The 22,774-nt window shown below is 42.4% G+C and overlaps 1 protein-coding gene across 1 annotated transcript in view; it reads right to left on the bottom strand.

The window, feature by feature from the left end:
- The window catches only part of LOC120517779 (exostosin-1c-like), a 496,489-nt gene that overhangs the window by 450,265 nt on the left and 23,450 nt on the right, over positions 1–22,774 (bottom strand). The window contains exon 2 of the mRNA XM_039740259.1: positions 17,270–18,534. Coding sequence (XP_039596193.1) covers positions 17,270–18,204 — 935 coding nt within the window. The 5' untranslated portion in view covers positions 18,205–18,534. The remainder of the gene's footprint in view (positions 1–17,269; positions 18,535–22,774) is intronic.

Below are 22,774 nucleotides of genomic sequence, written 5' to 3'. Positions count from 1 at the left end.
ATCAAACCAGCATGGCTCTGGGGTGTTATTATTATTTATTTGGTTGACACCTTTAACTCGGGGAACTTGGTGTGATTATAATCGATTGCATTACTTTTGTATTTCCAATTGGAGTACAGATAGATGAAATAACTAGCTGAGGGTCACATAGTGACAGTACCAGTATTTATAACCCAGCAGCCTCAGGATTTGAAGTTTAAAGCCTTAACCACTACGCCACACTGCCTCCCCAATAAAAGAAACACCAGATGGGCACAGGGAGAGCATGCAAACTCCCAACAGACAGCGACTTTGCACCATCATGCCATTGTCCCAAAGCACAAGAAAATCAAGTCAAGTCGGGGAGCATACAGCATACATGCAGTGTGTTGCCACACCTACTATGCGATGAAACAACTCGGGATCCCGGTTGGCAACCCCCCAGGCAGACACGCAGTCCAGTCCCACCCTCTGGAAATGACCCTCTATCTGCCGCCGCCAGGTGTTACGTGGGCGACCCCTTGGCCTTGTCCAGCCACTCGGGTCCCCAACAATGAGGATCACCCTTGGGGAAACGAGCCACATGGACGCTCCCTCACAATGCAGGTGATGTGCCTCATTCAGGACTCCATGAGCAACCACTCATTCGACACAAATCCAAACCAACAGTACTCAAAGATTTTCCGGAGAGACACAGTACCACAGGAGTCCAGTCTTCACCTCAGGACACTGGATAGCGTCCATGTCTCACAACCATATAGCAAGACAGGAAGCACCAAGACTCTAAAGACTTGGACCTTCGTCCTTATGTATAGATATTGGGAGCACCACACACCCCTTTCCAGTGACCTCATGACTCCCCATGCTCTCCCAATCCATCTACTGACCTCATAGGAAAAGTCACCAGAAACATGAATGTCACTGCCAAGGTAAATAAACCTCTCGACAAGGTCAACATTCTCTCTACAAACAGACAGGCTGCTAATGGTTGTGCCCAAGAGGTCATTAAAGGCCTGAATCTTGGTTTTTATCAGGACACTCACAAGCCCAGACACTCAGACTCCTTGCTCAGTCTCTCGACACCACAAAGATCATGCTCCATGAATCTTTCTTCACCAACTGATGCCCCACAGCCACTGGACCCCATGACCTTGCCCAACACCCAGTCCATACAAGCATTGAACAGAATAGGAGCAGAACACAACCCTGACGAACCCCAGAATCAACTGGGAAAAACACAGAGGCTCTGCCTCCACTCTGCACAGCACTCATAGTACCAGTGTATAGGCCGGCCATGATATCCAGCAACTTCGGGGGGATCCCGGGAACCCTCAAGATGTCCCACAGGGCAGCTCGATCAACTCAAGAAAATGCCATCTTTAAATAGAATGACGATTTATAATGTCGTTTGGTTGTTCATTTAGTTGTAACATCAAAAACGCTGTCGGTTTTACACTCCAGCACACGCACTGTTAACACAGCAGTTTTCAAATGAAATTTCTGCATTGTCTTCTTTTGTTATTAATATTATTGCACTGCCTTAATTGTTGTCTTTTTTAATGCAGTGCCATTTATATTAGCTATGAGGAAATATGAAATATGGGTGAACTTGTAAGTGACTCAGGAGGAGTGATACATTCAAGAATAATGCTTAAACTACACATTCTTGCCGTATTAAAGTAATTAATTCTTCGTATCTGTTATTTCACTTTAATTAAAAGCTGAAGTGCACACTCTTAAGCATTCCTAAATTTATAGAGTAAATGTGGAAACATGAAGATACAAAGTCTAATTAAATTATGCCTGGAATAATAAGAAGATGTGGCCTGTAACTTACAGAGACTCCAGAGATGGCACATAGGGCAGCGCTGCCACCTAGTAGGTGAGGGGCTCTGGATTCAGCTCCTGTGCCCAGATGTTGTCTGTGTGGAGTGTCTCATTACAACTTCCCCAATGACATGTCGGTTAGGTTGATCGATGAACCCAAACTGGCCCAGTGATGGACTGGCATGCCTTCCAAGGTCGGTTCCTGCTTTGTACTCAATACTGAAAGAACAGGCCACGGCCCAAATTATTAAGTGGGCTTTAGAATATTGTGTTGCATTATGTGGTCTACTGCACTAACTGGCCAGCCTGGAGTGACTTACTCTGACCTGTAGGTGTATATGAGGCCTTTCAGTCATTTTAATTGATCACCACTGTTTTCTCATGCTAGGGTCCTAGGGTGACCGTATTCCCCTTTATGCTCTTTATTATGAAGACATTAACAAAATGTCCTAAAATCCCTGCTACAGCCCTGTGGTGGAGCGTGCATAAGGTCCATGGCAATGGGTGCAGGATATTCTGAAATATGATGTAGCTGTGTGGGTGAAATGGGCAGTCAAGGAGCAATTAATGGGCGAATAGTCTGCACATACATGAGACTAATTGGCTCAGCCATCTCTCATTAGCGCTCCATGGATCATAGAGGAGGCACCTACACTCACAAGTATAACTACACATAAAGTGTAGTTCAGAGGAAGAGAAAAAAAATAGATGAGGAAGCAAAAACTGAGTGAGATAAGCAGGAGTGGTGAGGTGGTCTGGATGCCCTGTGGTGGAGTGAGGGGATCGGTGGACCAGAGGTGGGTTGCTGCTGTTCAGCAAATGAAATAGGAGTGACGGAGAATTCCAGGGATTCAACAGACACTGAAATGAGGTGGTAGGGTTTGGGAGCCAGGCTCGGTGGGCCCTCACATATGCTGATGGAAGGTGGTTGGGACAGGAGCCAATGGATTGACCACATTCACCAACGTCTTAGCCCTGTTAAGCGTGCTAGATGTAATGAGTGAGCAGGATGAGACGGGAGACAGAGCACTGGGAGCGAAGAAAAAGGGAGCCGGGTCTAACTGTGATTTTGTTCTTGGTTTTAACTACCGTAAATTTTTATTGCTTCTATCTATTGAAATTTAACTTCCTCGCTATCACACTGTTTTTATGGATTGCTTCATGAAGACGTTTCACACTGCACTTTATTTTGGATACTGTTTGCCTTTTGTTTTGATGAATAAACTTGTACAATGCACCGTTATGCACTCTTAAATGTTGTTCTGCCCTCATTTGCCTTAACTCATCCACAGTTACGACTATCAATGTCCTGAATAAAGGAAGACCCCTATGGTTGTGGGCACCCAGGCCACCACAAGACCTCATATGTTGCTCTACCTTTTTATCTTTGACCCTAGGCTATCAGTACCAAGAGTACCTGAGCAGGCAGGAGAAGAAAGTTACACATTTATTTATATACAAGTTATATAACTACGTTGCGCATGTTAAAGTTGTCTGTGAAGGACTCCCTGTTTAAACGCGGCTGCCAGTCATGAACTGGGCCCTTCGCACAGCATTATGATTTTTTATAAGGGAAACAAAATTACAAAAGAAAACCCTTGGACATTGATTCGATAGGAACGGCCTACTCGGAATCACTGTCCGAATAGTAATTATGTGGTGGTGTAGGAGCATTTCTGCTTCTGTCCGTTCACAGTCCGTCTTGTTTTCATGATGCTGTCGTTTCCTCTCACGATGTATTCTCAACCTTTCTCCAATCTCGCAGGTTGCTTTGTGGCAATCCAAAGAGTAAGGCAATATACACGGAACAATGGTTATAAAAGGGGGACACATAGTATCCAGGCTCATTAAAGCAAAAATAGGGATCACTTCACTGACATGTGAGCAAGCCACGGTACAACTGTGAGACGCGCAGCACTCGTCGACTACAACGTAACAATAATAATTTTCTGGAACGTGCCGTTATGTTGTCATTCATTTTACCCACTGTCTTTCTTTCATTCATATGTTACGTAGGCACGTATCTTTTATCTTCGGCAATCTCATTCTCTAACCAGGCCTCAGGAGCTAACCAGCGTAACACTGTCCACCACCCCTTTCGTTATTCCGGCACATTGTTGACATCCGTGAGTAACAACAACGTACTAAACTAGAAGGTGGTCTACGCATGCATGGAATTCGCGGACAAACAAAGATCAAGATCTAAATGAAGATCTCTTTAGTTAATTTAATGCACAACAATTTGTTTAGTTTGAATGTCTGTGTTTTGAGGTGTGACTGGAGTTCTACAGTCTTCAGTAGTATAAGCCTGGAGGAGATTCTTAATGCAATGCCTATGTTTTAGCTGTCTCTCTACTGCCATCTAGTGCTTCTTCTTCTAATTAATTCGCGGACAAACAAAGATCAAGATCCAAATGAAGATTATATATAAAGATATGCCCAAAATCTAACGCAGAAGAGTACAATGAATGATGGTTAAAATAATGCTATCTGATAATAATCTACCAGGTGGCTCGCTGCTTAGTTAAACCTTGAACTGGCCGGGTCTGACATGGCCCTTGATTCAGCATGGACTTTGAACTTGGTTGAAAAAAGTCAAAGAAACATAACAACATAAGAAATTTGACACATCAGAGGAGAACACTCAGTCCATTGGACTCGTTTGTTCAGCTAATAGCTAAACTTTCCCAATATCTCATCCAGATTCTTCTTAAAAGTTGTTAAGCTTTCTGCATCAACATCACAGCTTAGTAGTTTGTTTCAGATTCATACAACATTTTGCTTCGTGGCTTCAGCCCTAAATGCGCTTCCTCTTAATTTGCAATGGTGGCTTTGAGTCCGTGATTCACCCCTCTGCTGGAAGAATTCTGCGGGATCTTCTTTATCGATGGCTTTGAAAATTTTAAAGACCTGGATGAGGTCCCCACACAAACTCCTCTGCTCGTGACAGGTTTATTTCTCTGAGACCTGGGATACACTTGGTTGCTCTCCTCTGCACAACTTCAGGTGCTGCTATGTCTTCTTTGTAGTGTGGTAAATGAAAATTGAACACAATATTCCAGATGCGGTCTCACTAGTGCATAACACCCCTTGATTTATATTGTAGATAAACACTTTTTACTGATATTTTTATTTTATTTTCAATTGCCTCTACACTTTGTTTAAATGATGAAAATGTTGTGTCAATACAAACCCCCTATACCCTTTTCAGAAGTTGCTTCCTGTTAGACAGTTTTCCCCATTTTGTATTTATAACTGATGTTCCTTTTGCCCACGTGTCACACTTTGCACTGTTCTACATTAAATTGTAATTTTCCAGGAGTTCATCCAGGTCTGAGCAGAGAGAAGCAAAGAGACTAAACCTTTGCCAGTCCTTTGGTTTCCTGAGACACATCAGGGAGAAATGCAGCGTCGTGGTGCAGAGTGGCGCTCCTGATTCAATCATCAATCCCATTCAGCCACAACTCCTGACCAGCAGAAGGAGCCGACTGCCTACTTCACACCAGTTCTAGCTTCAGCACAACTAGGTCCCAGTTCATCCAGATAGACTAGCTTGACATAAGAAAGTACATTCCTGCCTTACATGCAAATGTTTTATCTGATAAATGGACTGTCCATAAACAGTTCTATTGTTAGACAATAATATTTACAAACATTACCAAGCTACATACAAAATATTATTGTCTCCATTCCAACCAACAAGTAAAGTGGATTCAGCCCAACCAGCTGACATGAACAATAGTGGAAGGAAGTGGAAGTTTCTTACCAAAGAAGATCATATAGGACTTCAGTAGACAAGGAAGTTCATGCAGCCACATGAGAAGGTGAAATTGTGACCCAAATGTATGAAGTTCCAAATTCTCAAACTGCACAGTAGGCAGTGCTGCACTCTTACAATACGGCTTCATCTCAAAGACCCTGCTGTACAAGCGGGCATTTATCTATCTATCTATCTATCTATCTATCTATCTATCATCTGAGGTGTCACCCACTATGCCCCACTACAAGCTACAACTCAGCAAACATCATGTTAGTCCTGGTGGACATTATGCCAACACCAACATCACTGCAGAGGGTGAAAAAGTACAGCCATAAATGTACACCTCATCCCCCTTAGAGTGTTGTCATTATTCATTTTCACAACACTAACAATATACTTAAAAATAGCAACAAATTATTCAAACCCCTCTCAGTGCTGCCCTGTGATGCACAGCAGCTCCTGTTTGATGAGCCGGGCTCTTTGATGATTTCTTTTTTGTTCACCTACATCCCCTGCAGACTCTTTCATTATACATAAGGGGTTACACTGGAGTGGAAAAATGAACTGGGACACAGAAACTGGAGGTATTGGAATGTGGAAGGAATACATTTGTGATGGATGGACTGATTGAAGGTCTCTTACAGATGATGGATAATGAATTAGAAGTGTCTGTATTTGCCACAATCCAGGGTCTGCGCTTAAAAAAAAAGTCATACACAGTAAAACAGCTATGACAGCAGTAATCAATTATCTGAATGCACTTACTCCAATATTCAGGGAGACAGAGGCTAACCCTGGAGCTTCAGCCACAAGGCAGGAGCCCACAATGTGGGGGACACCGGACCATCTCAGGACACCCTCACTGCCACATCAACATTCACCCACAGAGTCACCTAAGCTAAGACACGTTTCTGCATAGCCAGGCCTTGAACCTAAATCCTGTGGAACTGACAGGCTGCAGCACTAATCCATTATCAATCCTGCTTATGTAATTAAAGATCATAGAATAATAATAGCAACAAGAACAATCACAAAATACAAAGCACTTCTAAATGCGACTTCCTTTTTTGCTAAAAATGATCAGAATTTTTAAGGAATCATCAAAATTTTAGGTAATCCACAAAACACCCTGATATTTTAGTTCAATGCCTTTTACTCAGAGGTTATTTCTGTTTTTGTTATTATACTAAATTCCCCTTAAAAAGTATCTATTATATAGTGCCTTTCATATCTATCTATTATATAGTGCCTTTCATATCTATCTATTATATAGTGCCTTTCATATCTATCTATCTATCTATATATCTATCATATAGTGACTTTCATATCTATCTATCTATTATATAGTGCCTTTCATATCTATCTATCTGTCTATCTATTTTTCTCCTTCTTCTTCTTATTATTATCATTATTATTATTTCCCTTTCTCTTTACTCTCTTTCTTCAGAGGTAATAGAGCATAATATGAAGTATAAAATATTAAAACACAAGAACAATCAACAAAATAAGCTGTTAGCTTTCCTTGCCACGTCTGTGCTAATATTGGTAACTAGTTTCTTTATCTCTGACATAATAGTATTATTAATTATTATTATTATTATTGTCAAAGATGGGAGCAAGCACATATGTTCACTGTGACAGACTGTAATTGGGATAGGCCTCGGCTCCTTCTCAGTTTCTTCAGCCCTGTTGGGTACCGTGGGTGCTGCCAGGGGGAGCTCATCAAGAACCCGGGGAATATTACGGTGACATTAACCCGGAAGTACTTAGGAGTCATGAGGACAGAAACCTGCAGTATTTCCGGGACACCTGAAGAAGGCGTTTGACCCAGAGATGAAATACTTCCGGGTCAGAGACTTTAAAAGGAATGTGGGAAACCCCAGAAGATCGAGCTGGAGTTGGGTGGTAGAGCATGGGGCTGCTGGGAGTGGAGGATTGTGATTGATTAATATTGTGTTGATTTATTGGAGAATTGTGGAGCGTGTGGTGCTTTGTGCACTTTATTTGAAGAAATATTAGTAAAGATTCTTCTTGTGTTTTTACACGTGTGTCTGGGACGTCTGTCTGGTGGGTTCAACGGGGCAACAGCGACCCCTAGCATCCACAATATAAATATATATCAGTCATGCATGTGTGTCACCGAGGATCACCTTCCAAGTTCAAGCTGAGAGGTGGTGCTGCCTCTGCTAACTACCTTCTCATCTCCTTATTCCGCAGCACGGAAAGACCACCCAGTGAGGACTAACGCCGCCCCTTCTGCTTCCTGAGTTATAAATTCAAGACCAGCTTGGGGAATGACATCACTTATGGAGTAAGCGACCGAGGAGAGGAGCTCCACCAGCTGAATGACAAGGGCCTTACTAGCAGCCTTAAGTACCCAATCATTAAGGGATACCTTATTTTATTTATACAAATGTTAAACACCATAATTTTGACAAGTAAACAGAGACAGCCAGCTTGGCACCCCAAAGGGCTGCGATTATATCGATCAGTAATTCATCGGACGACCACTATATATAAATAGATATGTATGTATGTACACATATATAAATATTGTAATCCTGACTATAAATTAAAACAGAAAATGATAAAGAGTTGGGGACCAGCCAGGTACATCTTTTTAATTCAAGGAACTGAAATCAAAATGAAATTTTCACGTCCTGAGTGCTTTCTGTCTGGAAAAAGGGCATCTCTGTTGTGGAGTCTCATAAGCTAACCAAGTCTGGTCTAAATGGGCAGCAACTTCTGAAGCCTTGACTCTTTAAATAGCACCCAGGGTGGGAAAGACAGGACCTCCGGGTTATATCGGAAGTGACATCACATGCCCAGCTCTGGCCTCGTGCTCTGGACTGCAGTGAAGTGAGTAGAATTAGTTAGAGACTCCTTTCACCCTGACACTGCCGATGTCTGCTGTAACTTGATAGAGCCGTCCAGATGCTCCCCAAACACCCACATGAGACAACACACACACACACACACACACTCTCTCTAATGTATATACAGTATATGTGAGGTCGACATATGTATGCTTTTGTCTTTTCCTGCTATGTTGTGCAGATTCTGGGCAGAATTTGCTACAGGAACATCATGTCTGCTCAATTAAGTCGCCTATCGACCAGATGCCATACAGCCTGTAATTTCTGTCTGCACTCCCAGTCTTGTTCAATAAGGCTTTACTAAAAGTAGATGTAAGTTACTGCAAACACCAAAATCAGGTAAATTGAGCATTTAACAGAAAGGGACTGTTACTGAATTGTGCAAAAACAACAGCATAAAAAGACATTGCATCACTAAGGAGGAAAGGAAAAGGCAGCTGCTAATCTCTGGTGTAGCACTCAGAAAGCATAAAAAAAGACTGTAAAACTTAGTGATCATTTTTTTAAGGACAAGCTGGCCAAGCCCTGATTTTGCTCATCACACAGCTCATCTATGCAGCACTGTCTGACTGACGTCCACTTTGACGTGGTGTCTTGCACTAAAACCCACATTTCCTGCATTCTTTGTGTTCCCCTTTTTTTTAAATGAAGCCTACTCAGCATTGCATCCCAAGCCTAACCTCCCCGAGACTCTCTATATGGCGTCTACCTGTAGCCGATCTCCTGTTTATCTGTGTTTTCCCTCACAAAGCACTCAGTGGTTTAGACTCATTTTATTTATTTACTGGAAACGTCTGACATTTATATCGAGCACTTGCCCACCTAGTCAGGTAAATCAGTGACCTGCGAAGTGCCCCTTGCCTCTTGTGGGTTAGCTGTATTTGCATCTACCTGATTCATTCATTCACTCATTCCCTCTTCTGTAGGTAATGCACTGTTGCTTACCTGCTGTTGTACCTTCTTGAGAAGTCTGCTCACACAGTATGTATGTGTGCACTTTAATTAATTAATCACACATGTATAGTGATTTTCTAGCTACTCAGAGCGCCACTTCACCCACCACCACCTGGATGATGCAACAGCAGCCATTTTTTGTGACAATGTGACATATGTGACAGTATAAGCTATTATGTGGTGAAAGAGACAGTAGGCCCATCAGAGACAGGGGATAATTAGAATGATCAGGGCATGATGCACAGTTTGGCCAGGACATCCAGGTACACCCATCTCTTTTAGAAAGATGCCCAGGGATTTTTTATAACCACAGTGAGTCAGGACATCAGTTTTACGTCTCATCTGAACGACGGAACAGCACTTGGGCATTGGAATCTGCTCAAAGACAACAGGGTAAGCGCCCTCTGCTGGCCTCACCAACACCTCTTCCTGTAGCAACTTAGGCTTTTCTGGTTTTTCTCCCATCCAGGTAGTGAGCAGACCAAAACATGGTTAGCATCAGGCAGATGGTTTGTTCTGAAGACACTTCATTGTGTCTGATCATTTTCTTGTAATTTACTCAACATCCCTTTGCAAGATTTGCTTTATCCAATTTATGATAGACAGAGCATGCTTAGAGAAGATTACAAACTCAGGACAGAACATCCATCAATCTTTCACAGAGGCCACTCATTCAAACTCAGTAAGATGAGGTAAAGTGAAATGTAACGTGATTCAGACATCTGAATCGTTTGGCACAGCCTGTTCATATCATGTTGGCATGGTGCTTAAGGAAACCGGTGCAGACCGAATTGAGATTTCAGCCTAGTCACGATCTGTATGGGGTTTGGATGTTCTCACTGTGCGAATTTGGCGGTTTTCTCCATATGGACTTTGGTTACCCTCCCTCATCCCATAGAAGTACAGACTGACCACGTAAATTGGTAGCTCTAGTCTGACACATATGAGTGCTACCTACAATGCACTGGTAGCCTGTCCTGGGGTGGTACCTGTTCCTCCAGCCAGACCCTGTAACAGATGAAATGGTTTAGAACATGAATGGATTAACTGGACTTGGCTTTGATGGTCAGATTTCAATGCATGTTGAGTGATAGAGTTGTGGTGAAGCTGCAAGCAGGCCAGTAGTGCAGAGCTCTCTTCCGTGTGTAGTGAACTCTGGGGATTTGGCCACTCTGCAGACTCTGCACACTGTCCACAAGAAGGAACGTTTACAAAATTCACAATGGGATTTTCCTGTTGGGCATTGATCCCACTGTTACCGCTTCAAGAGAGCAGCCCAAATTTCATTGCTCCACAACAGGACTGGCAGAAAGCTGCCCTCGCTTAGACCTTTAGCTGCATCCCACACTACGACCGTGCTTCATTCAGATTATCGAGCTGAGCGTGGCTGGTTAAACTTCCTAGACGCATATCATCTGTGGTGACCCCTGCACTTTTTTTCCTGAAATTTGCCATTTTTTTTGTTAGAAATTCATAACCGGATCCTATTCAAAGGAATACTTCACCTAAAAATGATATTTTTTTATATGTTACTAACCCAATGTAAATTGTAGAGAAAATCAAAGTACATAGAGGAACACACTCACAGATCAAGCTTTTGATTTGAAGACCAGCCTCTCCCCATCATGCATTGGTTAAGAGTCCTGTCTTCCAACTCAAAATCTTCTTTGTGAACACATTTTTTTGTGCTTTCACTGCCCTGATTTTCCCAAAGTATTTATTTAACAATATTTTAGTAAGAAATACATGCGTTTTGAGCATTGTGAGCTTGCAACTGGATGACTTGAGCATTGGATTATCTGACATGACTAACGTGAGATTTTTTTCATAGACATTGTTTATATTGCTTGCTTTGGTTCAACACTGATAGATATCCCTTTCTTTTCAAAGCATTATTATCTCTGTTCTCCATGAAAATATGAAATTATTTTTTTTTCTTGACCATTACAGCAAACAACATGGGGTAAGTAATATACATTAAAAATATCACCTTTGTGTGGACATTTCCTTTAAAGACACCCTAACAATTCACTCCTGAGGCTCCTCTGCTGTCGAGTGCCAACACTGAGCCCACATTCAAGTTCTTTATCATGCAGGGTGACACACACACACACAGTTTGATGCTTTGAACCAACACAGACGTGATGCAATTTTACAACTGTGCCACCCATTCACAGAATGTAATGATGATGTTAAATATCAATCAACCTTCATTTTATATGGTGACTTTCGTGATAATTATCACAACAAAGCAGAAAGGAATACAAAGTGATCTGTCCAGTGACAGAATATCCTGGGGGATACCAACACAGATTTGGAAAACAAGCAATGAAATTCACCACAATTTGGGAATGGACAGCAAAGCAACCCCAATAAGTCTCACTGGGTCCACCCAAGAAGAAAATTTAAAACATCTTCACTAAGGGTGACGTTTTTATTTGGTCCTCATAACGCATGGGTGTCGAACTCCAGGCCTGGAGGGCCGCAACGGTTACAGGTTTTCATTCTAACCCTTTCCCTAATCAGTGTCCCGTTTTCACTGCTAATTCACTTTTTTCCCTTCATTTTAGTAGCCCTGTTAGAAGGATTCAGTCCTCTGAATTGATTCGTTTCCTCATTAAATGGCAGCCAATCAGAAATGAGACATGAAACGAGCCAAGAGATGACCAGCTAAACTGGGGCTTCAAACTCCAACCAGTTTCTTAATGAGATGCTGATTCTTGCTGATAATTAAACTCGTTATTTAATTCCTTGGCTTGTTGCTGCTCTCGTTCTGCCACAGCAGACATTCCCAAAACTGTTGATTTTCTGTTTTTCATAAAAACATTGTCAAAGTGTTTTGGTGACCTGAGAGATCAGCCTTACTAAGACCTTCACTTTTAATTTCAGATATTGTGTGATGGGCACAGGTGAGCTGGTCATGTAACGGCTTGTTTTGTGTCTCATTATTGTTTGGCTGCTAATTAAGGGAAAAGAAATAACTAAGGGGCCTGAGTCAAGTTAATTAAAAGAAGTAATTAGTAGCAAAACTGGTCACTAATTAAGAAAATGGTTAGAATGAAAACCTGCAGCCACAGCGGACCTCCAGCACTGGTGTTCGACACCCCTGTCTTAAAGCAACCCCACTAGTCTCTCTCATGTTGCGGCTACAGGCAAGCAGCACAGTTCTACATTTTTGCCACGGCGCTGCCTTCGAGTTATGGGATCACAGGCTCCAGTGATGAGAAAGTGGCACGTGGCTGCCATCCCGCCATCATATCCAAAATATCATTAGCAAGAAGGTGGTTCTTGCAGGGTGAGGCGTCGCCTGATTCAAAACCCTTTCAAGATCAGGGACGTCTCTGTGTCTTAGGTTTGCTACCCTTCACATTTTTAGTCAAGGGGCTCTACACCACTGTGCAGCCAAAATTAAATCTACTCAATGAAACGATTACTGGCCTTTAATTCTCACACTATTTGTTATAAACCCACCATTTAGCACCCAAATTCAATTAGAATGACAGTACCTTCCTCTGAAGATTTTCAGACATCGCTCTTTTAGGGCAGTCACCTTGGTGGATACCATGGCATGTACAAGAGGGAGCCGCCATGAGCCCAGCCATTCAGAAGGCCTATCTCTACCACAACACATTCATGGAGTCCTTTGGCGGCCATCATAATTCACTGATTCAGCCACTGAAAACACTGCAAGTGCAAGTGAGGCTTAAATTTCTGACTGTCCCGACTCTGTATTAGTACTGCATCATCAATCAAGAATTCTTTTTTCACCTTTGGCTGGCAGGAAATCCTACACCGACTTGGCAGGAACACCCGAGTCGCCGGCAATAGGAAACAGAAATGGCAGAAGGTAGAAATAAAACTCACCCAAGCGTTGTAAATCATCAGACATATCAGTCCCCCAAAATATAAATAAATAAATGAAAAAGAAGCCCTCAGAGACCAATAGTTGTAATTCTGGGAACATTAGTGTGCCGTAGATTTGTTACAGCCAGCAGCCTCAGTAATAAGCTTGCTGACTGAATTTATTAGGATACTGTTTCAAAATGAGCAGCGGTACTTGCATTCTGCAGTCATTTCACAAGGTATAGCTTTATTTTTGGAGACGTTTAGGCTTAAATACATTACAATAGACGTTTAGCAATAGCCTGTCACAGCTTGTGTTCTGCTTTAGCAATGAACGTATTGCTGTGAAGTTCAATTCTACAAAGTGCCGGGCTGGCGTTTGCAGCCAAAACACAGAGATAATGCTGAGGGGCTGTGGGAGGCGTGGGAGCTCCAGCACTGTAGACATTTGACCGTCTAGGAGGAAGTCCTCACCTAAGCCAAGATCATGCAGTAAAGCTCCAGGAATTGAGGACAACGGAGGATAAAAGCCACCCAAGGAGTAGTGTTGTAAAAGATAGAAACAAATGAGAAGAGATCATTTAGAATAACCAGCGTGTTCGGTGATCCAAAATCTAATTCAGATCATTTTAAACATTGTCAGGATTTCTACTTTAAATGCATGACATGGAAATTTGTTTCAGATCCCCGTCTTCCTTTGTGTGATGGCTTTAGTCTTAAATGCAGGTCATCTTAATTTCAGCCTACAGTATATCTACGACCCTGTCCTGCATAACATGGAGGGCTGAAATCTTCAACCAAAAGCTGGGATGCTTAAAGTCCTCCAGTGTGGTAAGGAATTACATAGCAAAGCCCTAATCCTAACCCAGAATCAAGCCCTTAAACTCATGAAGACTAAAATCATTCACAGAGGGCGGTTATGAATGCTGACCATATTCAATCTAACAGTGGAGGAGGAAGGCCTGAACGTAATCCAGGATCATGCAGAACGCCATTACCACCTAAAGCCAGGGAAGGCTAAAACCACCCAGTGTGGTAAGGAGTTATGACATTGGCCTTTCCAATACGAAGTTATCAAAGAAAGCACAGCAGCAGAAGGTATTTACATGACGGGCCAAAAGATGAGCACAGAGTGTTGGCTTCGTTGAGGAAGCTACACAATCTGGACATGCAATGTGACAGCAATGGAGATCTCTGAACCTCAGGCACTATTCCCTGGTGTGGACAAACACTATAACAGTACAAAGCAGAGAATATTGGGTGTCCTACATTGGCCATCTGGTCAAGCTCGCCACAGATGACCTTGGCATGATATTGTGGGCAATTGGTCAATAACACTCAAACAACAACACTGAAGAATTTGGAAATAATCTGCAGATTGCCATTTCCAGCTCCATGACTTGAGAAATTTGGTTAAAAGTTATCAGAAAAAAGGAGCGTCCACCTTAATAAAAAAGATAGGTGTCTGTCCGGCTGCAATGTCTCTGACATTCCAATAGATGGCACATCACTAAAATTAGCACTGCTTTTACCAAATCCCATACCAAATGGCATATAACAGAGACATAGGAATTGCATGGTGCACTGCAAACATTAACACTGACTATGTCTATGTTGATAACTTGGATTTCTAGCCCTCTTAGACCAGTAGCACACCTAGTCCACCTCAGTAAAAGGATAAGTGTCTGTGTGTCTGTCGGGTTGCTATATCTCTGACATTCCAATAGATGGTACATCACTAGCATTAACTTTGCTTTTACCAACCCCATACCAAATAACATATAACAGAGACATATGCATTGCATGGTGCACTACAAATATTAACACTGAGTGTTACGATGATAACTTAGACTTAGACATGTAGCACAGCTAGTGGGAAATAAAAGGATAAGCGTCTGTGTGCTCGTCCAGTTGCTATGTCTCTGTCATTCCAAAGGATGTCGCATCACAAACATTTTTGTAATAAAATGCATTGCGTTTGTCATTCCAACAGATGGCGCATCCCAAACATTAACCCTGCTTTTATAAATCCCCTACCAAATGGCATATAAGAAAGACATAGACATTGCATGGTGCACTACAAATATTAACACTGAGGTCTATGATGATTATTTATACTTCATCCAGTCTAAGACAGGTAACACAGCTAGTGGGAAATAAAAGGATGTCTGTGTGCCCGTCCAGTTGCTATGCCTCTGTCATTTCAAAAGATGTCGCATCACAAACATTTTTGTAATAAAATGCATTGCATTTGTCATTCCAACAGATGGCACATCCCAAACATTAACCCTGCTTTTATAAATCCCATACCAAATGGCATATAACAGAGACATAGGCATTGCATGGTGCACTGCAGAGGCTACCACTGAGGTCTAAGTTGACAGCAACTCCTTTTTGAACCAGTAGCACAGCTTGTCCACCTTAGTACAAGGATAAGTGTCTTTGTGTCTGTCTGTGTGTCCGTTCGGTTGCTGTGCCTCTGACATTCCAAAAGATGTCGCCTCACAGATTTTTTTAGTAATAAAATGCATGGCACTCATCATTCCAACAGATGGCACATCCTAAACATTAACACTGCCTGTATGAATCCCATGCCAAAGGGCATAAAAAAGAGACATATGAAATTGCAAGGTGCACTGCAAATGTTACTGCTAAGGTCTACGTTGATTAGTTCGACTTCAGCTCATCTTAGACAGGTTGCACATCCAGTTGTCAGATAAAAAAGTAACATATTGATTAAATGTAACTGGAAGAATAACCAAACAACAAGGAAGGGAGGACATCTGGTAAGCTGATTTGTGCTTTCTATTAAATAATGAAGTTCTGTTTTTTCATACATTTTTGCTTATCATGGCACTGGTGACACGTTACATACTGGTTGAACATAAGAATGTCACTGCACTCTGTACATGCGACAATACAACTACGACTACTATTTCATTGTCCTTTAAGTTCCCAATTCATATTCCCAATGTGACTCTCAGCACAAGAAACCACAAAGAAAAGGTCAAATTTTAACACTGTCATTTTTTCGGCTTCTCCAGGAAATCTTGCATGGCAATTCTAAACCAAATCACCCATGATGTTAATATGGAATTTGTCTCTGCATGATACACATTTCATTTAAATCTAGGCCAGGATCGTCAAATCTAAGTGGTGGACAATGGAGCCAGCACTCTGTGCAGGAGGTGAAATCCCTTGATGTTCCCAAAGCTAAGTCAACCATTCCAAGTAAGAGTGAAACTGTGCAATACCGATATACACAAGAAGCAGTCCATCCAGGCGGAGTGAGACAATACTGCATACAGTTTAAGTTAAGTGCGCTATTAATAAAAGATGTCCAGAGACCTGGCATTTTCAAAATCAGCCGTATGGTAACGGTGCACCCATTTGGTGAATGTGCTCTTCGAGCAGAGGGCTATAAATATTGAATACAGTCAACTTTCCAGTAAAAAACTATGTCAATTGGAGGTGGAACTCATTTTAAAGCTCTCTCTGGGGCCCACTGAAAAATAATACCATTAGTTAAGAGGCAATGTGCCGGCTGTTGTGTTTGCTGCTTTTCATCGTTATGTTCCGCAGGCTGTAATCGATGACATACCTATGCATGGAGCCAGCGTTTCAAGGGGAAACAAAGGCTGGATTGTGATTTCACATAAACCTTTCGATGGAGATGAATGGCATTCCCATCCATGGGTTTCACGATTTCCACCAAGATGCCAAGTTCATGCCCCCTGCACACTAACACATCTAGGTAGGTGTGAAGGTTTCATCCACACATGGATGAAGCTGACCCCTTAACTTGTGTGTGTTTATTTTCTCTTCATTACAAATGCCTAAAAGGATTTGTTATGAAGGGCTGGAGGTGAACGTATCGATTTCATTTTCTTCATATGAATATCTCTTGTGATTTGAATGAGGTACAGGGTCTAAAATATCAGATAAAAAGGTAACATTCACCTGTTTCTAAGAATACTCCACAACCGTGAATATTTGCATTTTGCGGACAAATAAATTAGAAACAACTTACTGCTCATATTCCTCATTGTCCTTGTCACACCGGCCATCTTTATGCTTTTCCCAGTCTTTGCCGTGCTTGCAGGTTGTCAGAGAAATGATATCCTTCCCATTGTGTATGTGGTGTAAGGCATTCCTGGTGTCTGAGCCGATACCCGTCAGGTACCGCTTCCCTTTGAAAACCAACAGATATTTCCGACGCGGAGGGACGTTATTATGCACAAGCCATCCCCTCTCCCCACCTTTCTGGGGGTGCTCTTTGGAAAAGAGGGGTATAGAAATATCAAAACCAGGCCGAAAATGTTCCACGTAGAAGCTGGCCTTGGCCAGAATGGCCTGCCCGATGTCAAAGCCGAGGTCTTCCGTGTAATTGGGCCAGGTGCCGGAGTATAAATTAAAAATGACATGGTTTCTACCTTCATTCCAAAGAGGGTATCCCAGGATTTTCTCGTTGACGTTCTGAACGTACTGTGCAGATAGACGGTCCCTGTCCAGAGTGTCAATGTTTAACACAAACAGGCAGGCTTCCTGGGGGTTATGGGTATAATAGCGGGAGTCCACGATGGATGTGATAATCTTCTGGTAACTCTCCGACATGTGCTCACCTTTCTCCAGTGGGTAGACGTACACTTTAAAGCCATGTCTGGCGCACTTGGCATAATCAAAGCAGGTCTCCATCCTGCACCGGCTGTTTTTGTAGATGTTCGTCCTGGTTTCACGCTTTGATTTCGGGGAGCCCAGCTGAACCTCGCCATCATTTTGCAGCTCGTCCACATAAGCATAACCCCGGAGGATATGTCTGTCCACCCACTGGGGCCACTGCCTGGCCTCCTCATTCTTGCGATGCGACAGGAGCTTCAGCAGGCGTATCTGGGCCCCACCAAAGTAGAACACAAGGAGCCAGGCAGCACAGAAGGCTAGGAGAATGTATTTCTTCCGGGCCTGCATGGGTTTCTCCAGAGTGCCAGCTGTCTGCGAGTCTCTTTGGTGAAAGGATCGGGCAAGGTGATTCCTTACCGCTTCAGATTTAGGTTACGGTACAGAAGACAAAAGATTCAGGGCTGACTATGACACCCATTTTGAGCACAAATTCTTCCTCCAGGCGCACAGTCAGTCGGACTTACAGACATCGACTCCCGCCCCTGCTTCTTCATGCTGTCTTCAGTCTGGTTCCAGCAGTCAGAAGTGCCAGCATCTCTCCGGGAAGTCCTTTTCACCAGCATTTCCCATGAGCCACCCTCCTTGGAGAAAGCTGTTCCAAGTTGACTCTCTGAAGGGCTGACGAGAAAACAGAAGGGGTACAGTTAGGTCGACAAATGACCCTTTCTTAGCCAACAGTTTACCTAAATTAACAGGCCGAGGTGCTGATGTTTACTGCATGCCCCGTGGCCCCCGGGAGAACAGGAATCCCTCAGACCATCTGAACTGCCGCCAAGTGCGAAGGGGACTCTGAAAATGAACTCTGTTTTTCTGTTTGCTTAGTGCATAACTGAACCTCTGAGTCAAATAAATAAGAACGCAAAAAAATGCTGGAATACTCCTGACTGAGTTTTTGATTTCTCGCCACGGTGTAAACGTTGCTTATAAAATTATACATTCATCTCGATGAATCTCCGTGAAGTGCTGCATATTAAAGCAAACGCACTTTAAAGTGATCCTTCTGTATTTATAGGACTGTACCCAAGAAAATGCCTGTGTTTTTGCCAGTTGGATTTTATTACTTAGCTAAATTAGATTTTCTGCTAGTCTCGTTAGTCTGTGATTAAAATGAACAGATAGGCACTGTGCATTCTTTTAGTATATTCCACAAATTAAATAATAGCACACAATAAATAGCTTTGATAGGATTTTATGGGCTGTGCAAATAAATTCACTTTTTAAAATTAGACAAACGTGCATTGGCTAATTTAAATGTGCTTGGAAGTGTTCCCTGAAAGGCAGAAGCGGGGTCTAGCGACTAAGGGCCTGGACCGCAATAGACAGGGCCTCATTTGCGTCACTTCATGCGCGCATTATTATTAATAATATAAGGAACTTAATGTGCGTGCTTGTGATGCCCCTTGGAGTGGAGCTGATAACAACACAGCCTTATCAGACCCACTTAATCCAAATCAGAGTCAGGAACACCAGGCACAAGTCAGGAAACAACCCAGAATGGAGTGCCATTCCGTTGCCAGGCTCATTCAAACACATGCAGCCAGTTTAGCAATTGTCAGTCACCATAAACTGCAGGTCTTTGTGTTGTGGGAGAAAATAAAAACTTACATCAACACGGGGAGGTCATGCAAATTATATGTAGACAGCAACAAGGCAATCAGAATGTGCGAGGAAGCAGCATGAACCACAATTCATCTTAATGTCACTTCCTGAGAGGCTGCTGATACAGTCACCCCCCAGTGGACGAGTGTAGTAGTGTGGTGGATTGGCATTTCTGCTAACCATGGCAAAAGAGTGTATTTGCAGACTGCAGTACCTATGAGGTCAGCCACGTAATGCCCCAATATCACAAAACACCCTCAACGTCAGTCACGTAACACCCATCACATTAGACTATGATTAACATTAGGGCGCCATTACTCTATGGTTAAGATTAGGGTTGAAGGAGGGTTATCTGAGTCAAAGGGCGTTTTGTGACTGACGTTCAGGGCATTACCTGATCTATGTCATAGGTATTGCAAGCTGCAGCTAGACCCTTCTCAATCATGGTGGTACATCTCGAGATGGCAAGGGTGATGATTTATCTGACATACTAATTACTTCACGTATTTATTTTTTAGTTAACCACAAAAAAATAGCATTACTTCCTCACTTGTATCCAATTCAGGATTATACAGGATCAACACCCATCCCAAAGCACTGGGCGCAGGGCAGGAGCTAAATCTGGACAACACACCAGCCTGTCACAGGGCTCATTCACACCCATGGTGTCTATAAAGAGTAATCACCTCCTTGGCCGCTTTCACATTTTAATCACGGAATTATACAACACTGAATCACAATGAATATAATTTGACTTTCTTGTGACTGATCAACAAACAAAGTAAAAACAGGTCTTAGAAAAGTGACCTATATTAATTATAAATACAAAAGTAGAAGACAACTAATCACATGATCATTCACCCCCTTCAAGTCAGCTATGACAGCCTTGAGAGGCTGTGTGTTTAGTACAGCATAGCACATTTGTCATTTTTCTCTCCCATTCTTCTTTGAAAACTGCTTGAGCTCTGTCAGGCTGCATGTTGATCGTGAGTAAACAGCCTTTGTCAAGTCCCGCCGTAAAGTCTCAGTTGGACTCGGCCACTCCAGGACATTCACATTCACTGTGTTTACATGTGCCATAATAACTCGGTTATTCACAGAAATCCGGTTTCTAAAATGTCATGTAAGCCCAGGGTTATTGGTCTCTGAGAAACTGGGTTAACACACTTGGAGCTCTCTGTGAATAAGCCAGCTATTTGGCCGTGTAAACCCTTAACCAGGATATTATTAAGGATTTCTTAGTCTGCAAATGTCTGCTGCACTCTGTATGGCTTCTTAGTTTGTCACACGCTTTCAGTAGGTACGTGTCCTCAACTGCTTGGGAGGTCACATTATTCCTTCTCCTGACTGAAAATATTTCAGAAATCATGAAGTTAATGCTGATGAGCTCAATGTACAGAAGCATTGTTGGGATAACACGTTAATAGTTATGCTCATTGCGTAGTCGGATTGCTTTTTAAAGTAACAAGTAACCTAACACAATGTTTATCTTATTGAAGTAAAAAATACCTGCATTATTATTATCATCCCGCAGGAAGCGCATGAATTAGTGCTCCACTCCTTTGCAGTGCTCAATCGCATAGTCCAGCAGAAAAGTGAATGCTGCATGCAATCTGGTAGTGGAAACCAAGATCTAAAGCATCATTTTGACGTGTAATCCAGTAACAGAAAAATATTAATAAAGTGTCAGTTTAGGTTTCTTCCAGCTATTGTTCTAGAAATGTTGAAACGGTGTAATCCGGTGATGCAGTGGTCAGTGTTCATATCGCAAAGGGGCTCAGGTCGGAGATGTAACAGGAGGATGGAGGTTATTTCACAGCACACAGAAGACTAAATGTACTTCGATCAGGTTTGGTTGTGTTTCTGCTCAGTTTCATGGAGGCTCATTTATGGGCTTAGTATTTTATAAAAGACTAGCCGAAGCCCGCCGTAGCATACTGCGGTGTAAGAATAGGAACAGAAAAAAGTGAGAAAGGAATTCAGTATACCAAAGGCTTAGGAAACCACCGTCGCAGTATAACGAAAATAGCAACGACCGAAACCAATGCCAATGGTCGAGAGAGTACCTTCCTGTAGCAGGCTACAGAAAACATAGACATATATAGATAGACGCTGCATTCACTGTGTTGCCCAGTCGACATAATAAGTCAGCTCATCCGCCCTATAGCGAGTGGTAAAAGTGCCATTTAAACTAATACAGGTAGATGTGGAAATCGGGTTTTCTGATGAAAAAACAATAACGTTTTAAACAGTATCGTTTACATACAACAGATTTTGGCGACTCGTTTACATGCAATTATTTATATCCATTTATAAACTAATAATGGCAATTAATCATAATAAAAATAAATTATTATTATTATTATTATTATTATTAAATAATTCCTCCCGTATAAGTAACATTTCTCGGACTTCTTTCTTCCATCTTCAAAACATTTCTAGACTGTTCTTACGCAACAGAGTACTAAAGTATTGGTTAATGCCCGAGTCACCTCACGTATAGATTACTGTAATGCTACTCTATCTGGCATCCCACAAAAATGTATCCATCGCTTACAATCTATTCAAAAATTCTGCTGCCAGGATAATAACCTGCTGTTCTAAATCCACTGAACATACTACACCTATTCTCTCTCAACTTCACTGGCTCCCTGTTAACTACAGAATACAATATAAAATACCGCTCTTAACATTTAAAGCTCTCCACAACCTCACTGATCTCCTACAGACTGGCACTCGTCTTGCTCACTCAGATCCTCATCTGCAGCTCCACTTTCTGTACCACACATCAAACTCTGTGCTATGGGAGCTTGAGCGTCTCTCATAGTGCTCCTCAACTCGGGAATTCTCTTCTCTCTCATATACGTCAGCTCGATTCAATAACACATTTTAAAACTACCCTCAAAACTTATCTTTTCAAACTGGCATACCAATTGAGAATTTTGCACTGTTACTGCCAGTTATCTTTGTTTGTTTGCTAATTATTGCTGTTTGATCGAGAGCGACGGTGGACGCGGAAGTAGGATTAGAGATGGCAGGAGGGGCTCTGTTGTGCGTATCCCATGGTCTTAGAGCTGGTGGGCAGGGCTCTGAGTTGGCGAGTGTGGCTCTCTGTCTTGCATGCTCTTAGTTAGAGTTGGAGGGAGGACTTGCGGGCGTGGCTCTCTGTCTGACGTGCACTCTCTGTCTTGCTTGCCCTTAGTTAGAGTTGGCGGGCGGGGCTCTGTGAGTTGCCGATCGTGGCTCTCTGTCTTGAATG

The sequence above is a fragment of the Polypterus senegalus genome, chromosome 17, assembly GCF_016835505.1.
Source record: "Polypterus senegalus isolate Bchr_013 chromosome 17, ASM1683550v1, whole genome shotgun sequence".
NCBI classification, from domain to species: domain Eukaryota; kingdom Metazoa; phylum Chordata; class Cladistia; order Polypteriformes; family Polypteridae; genus Polypterus; species Polypterus senegalus.
This window is presented reverse-complemented; position numbering and strand designations above follow the sequence as displayed.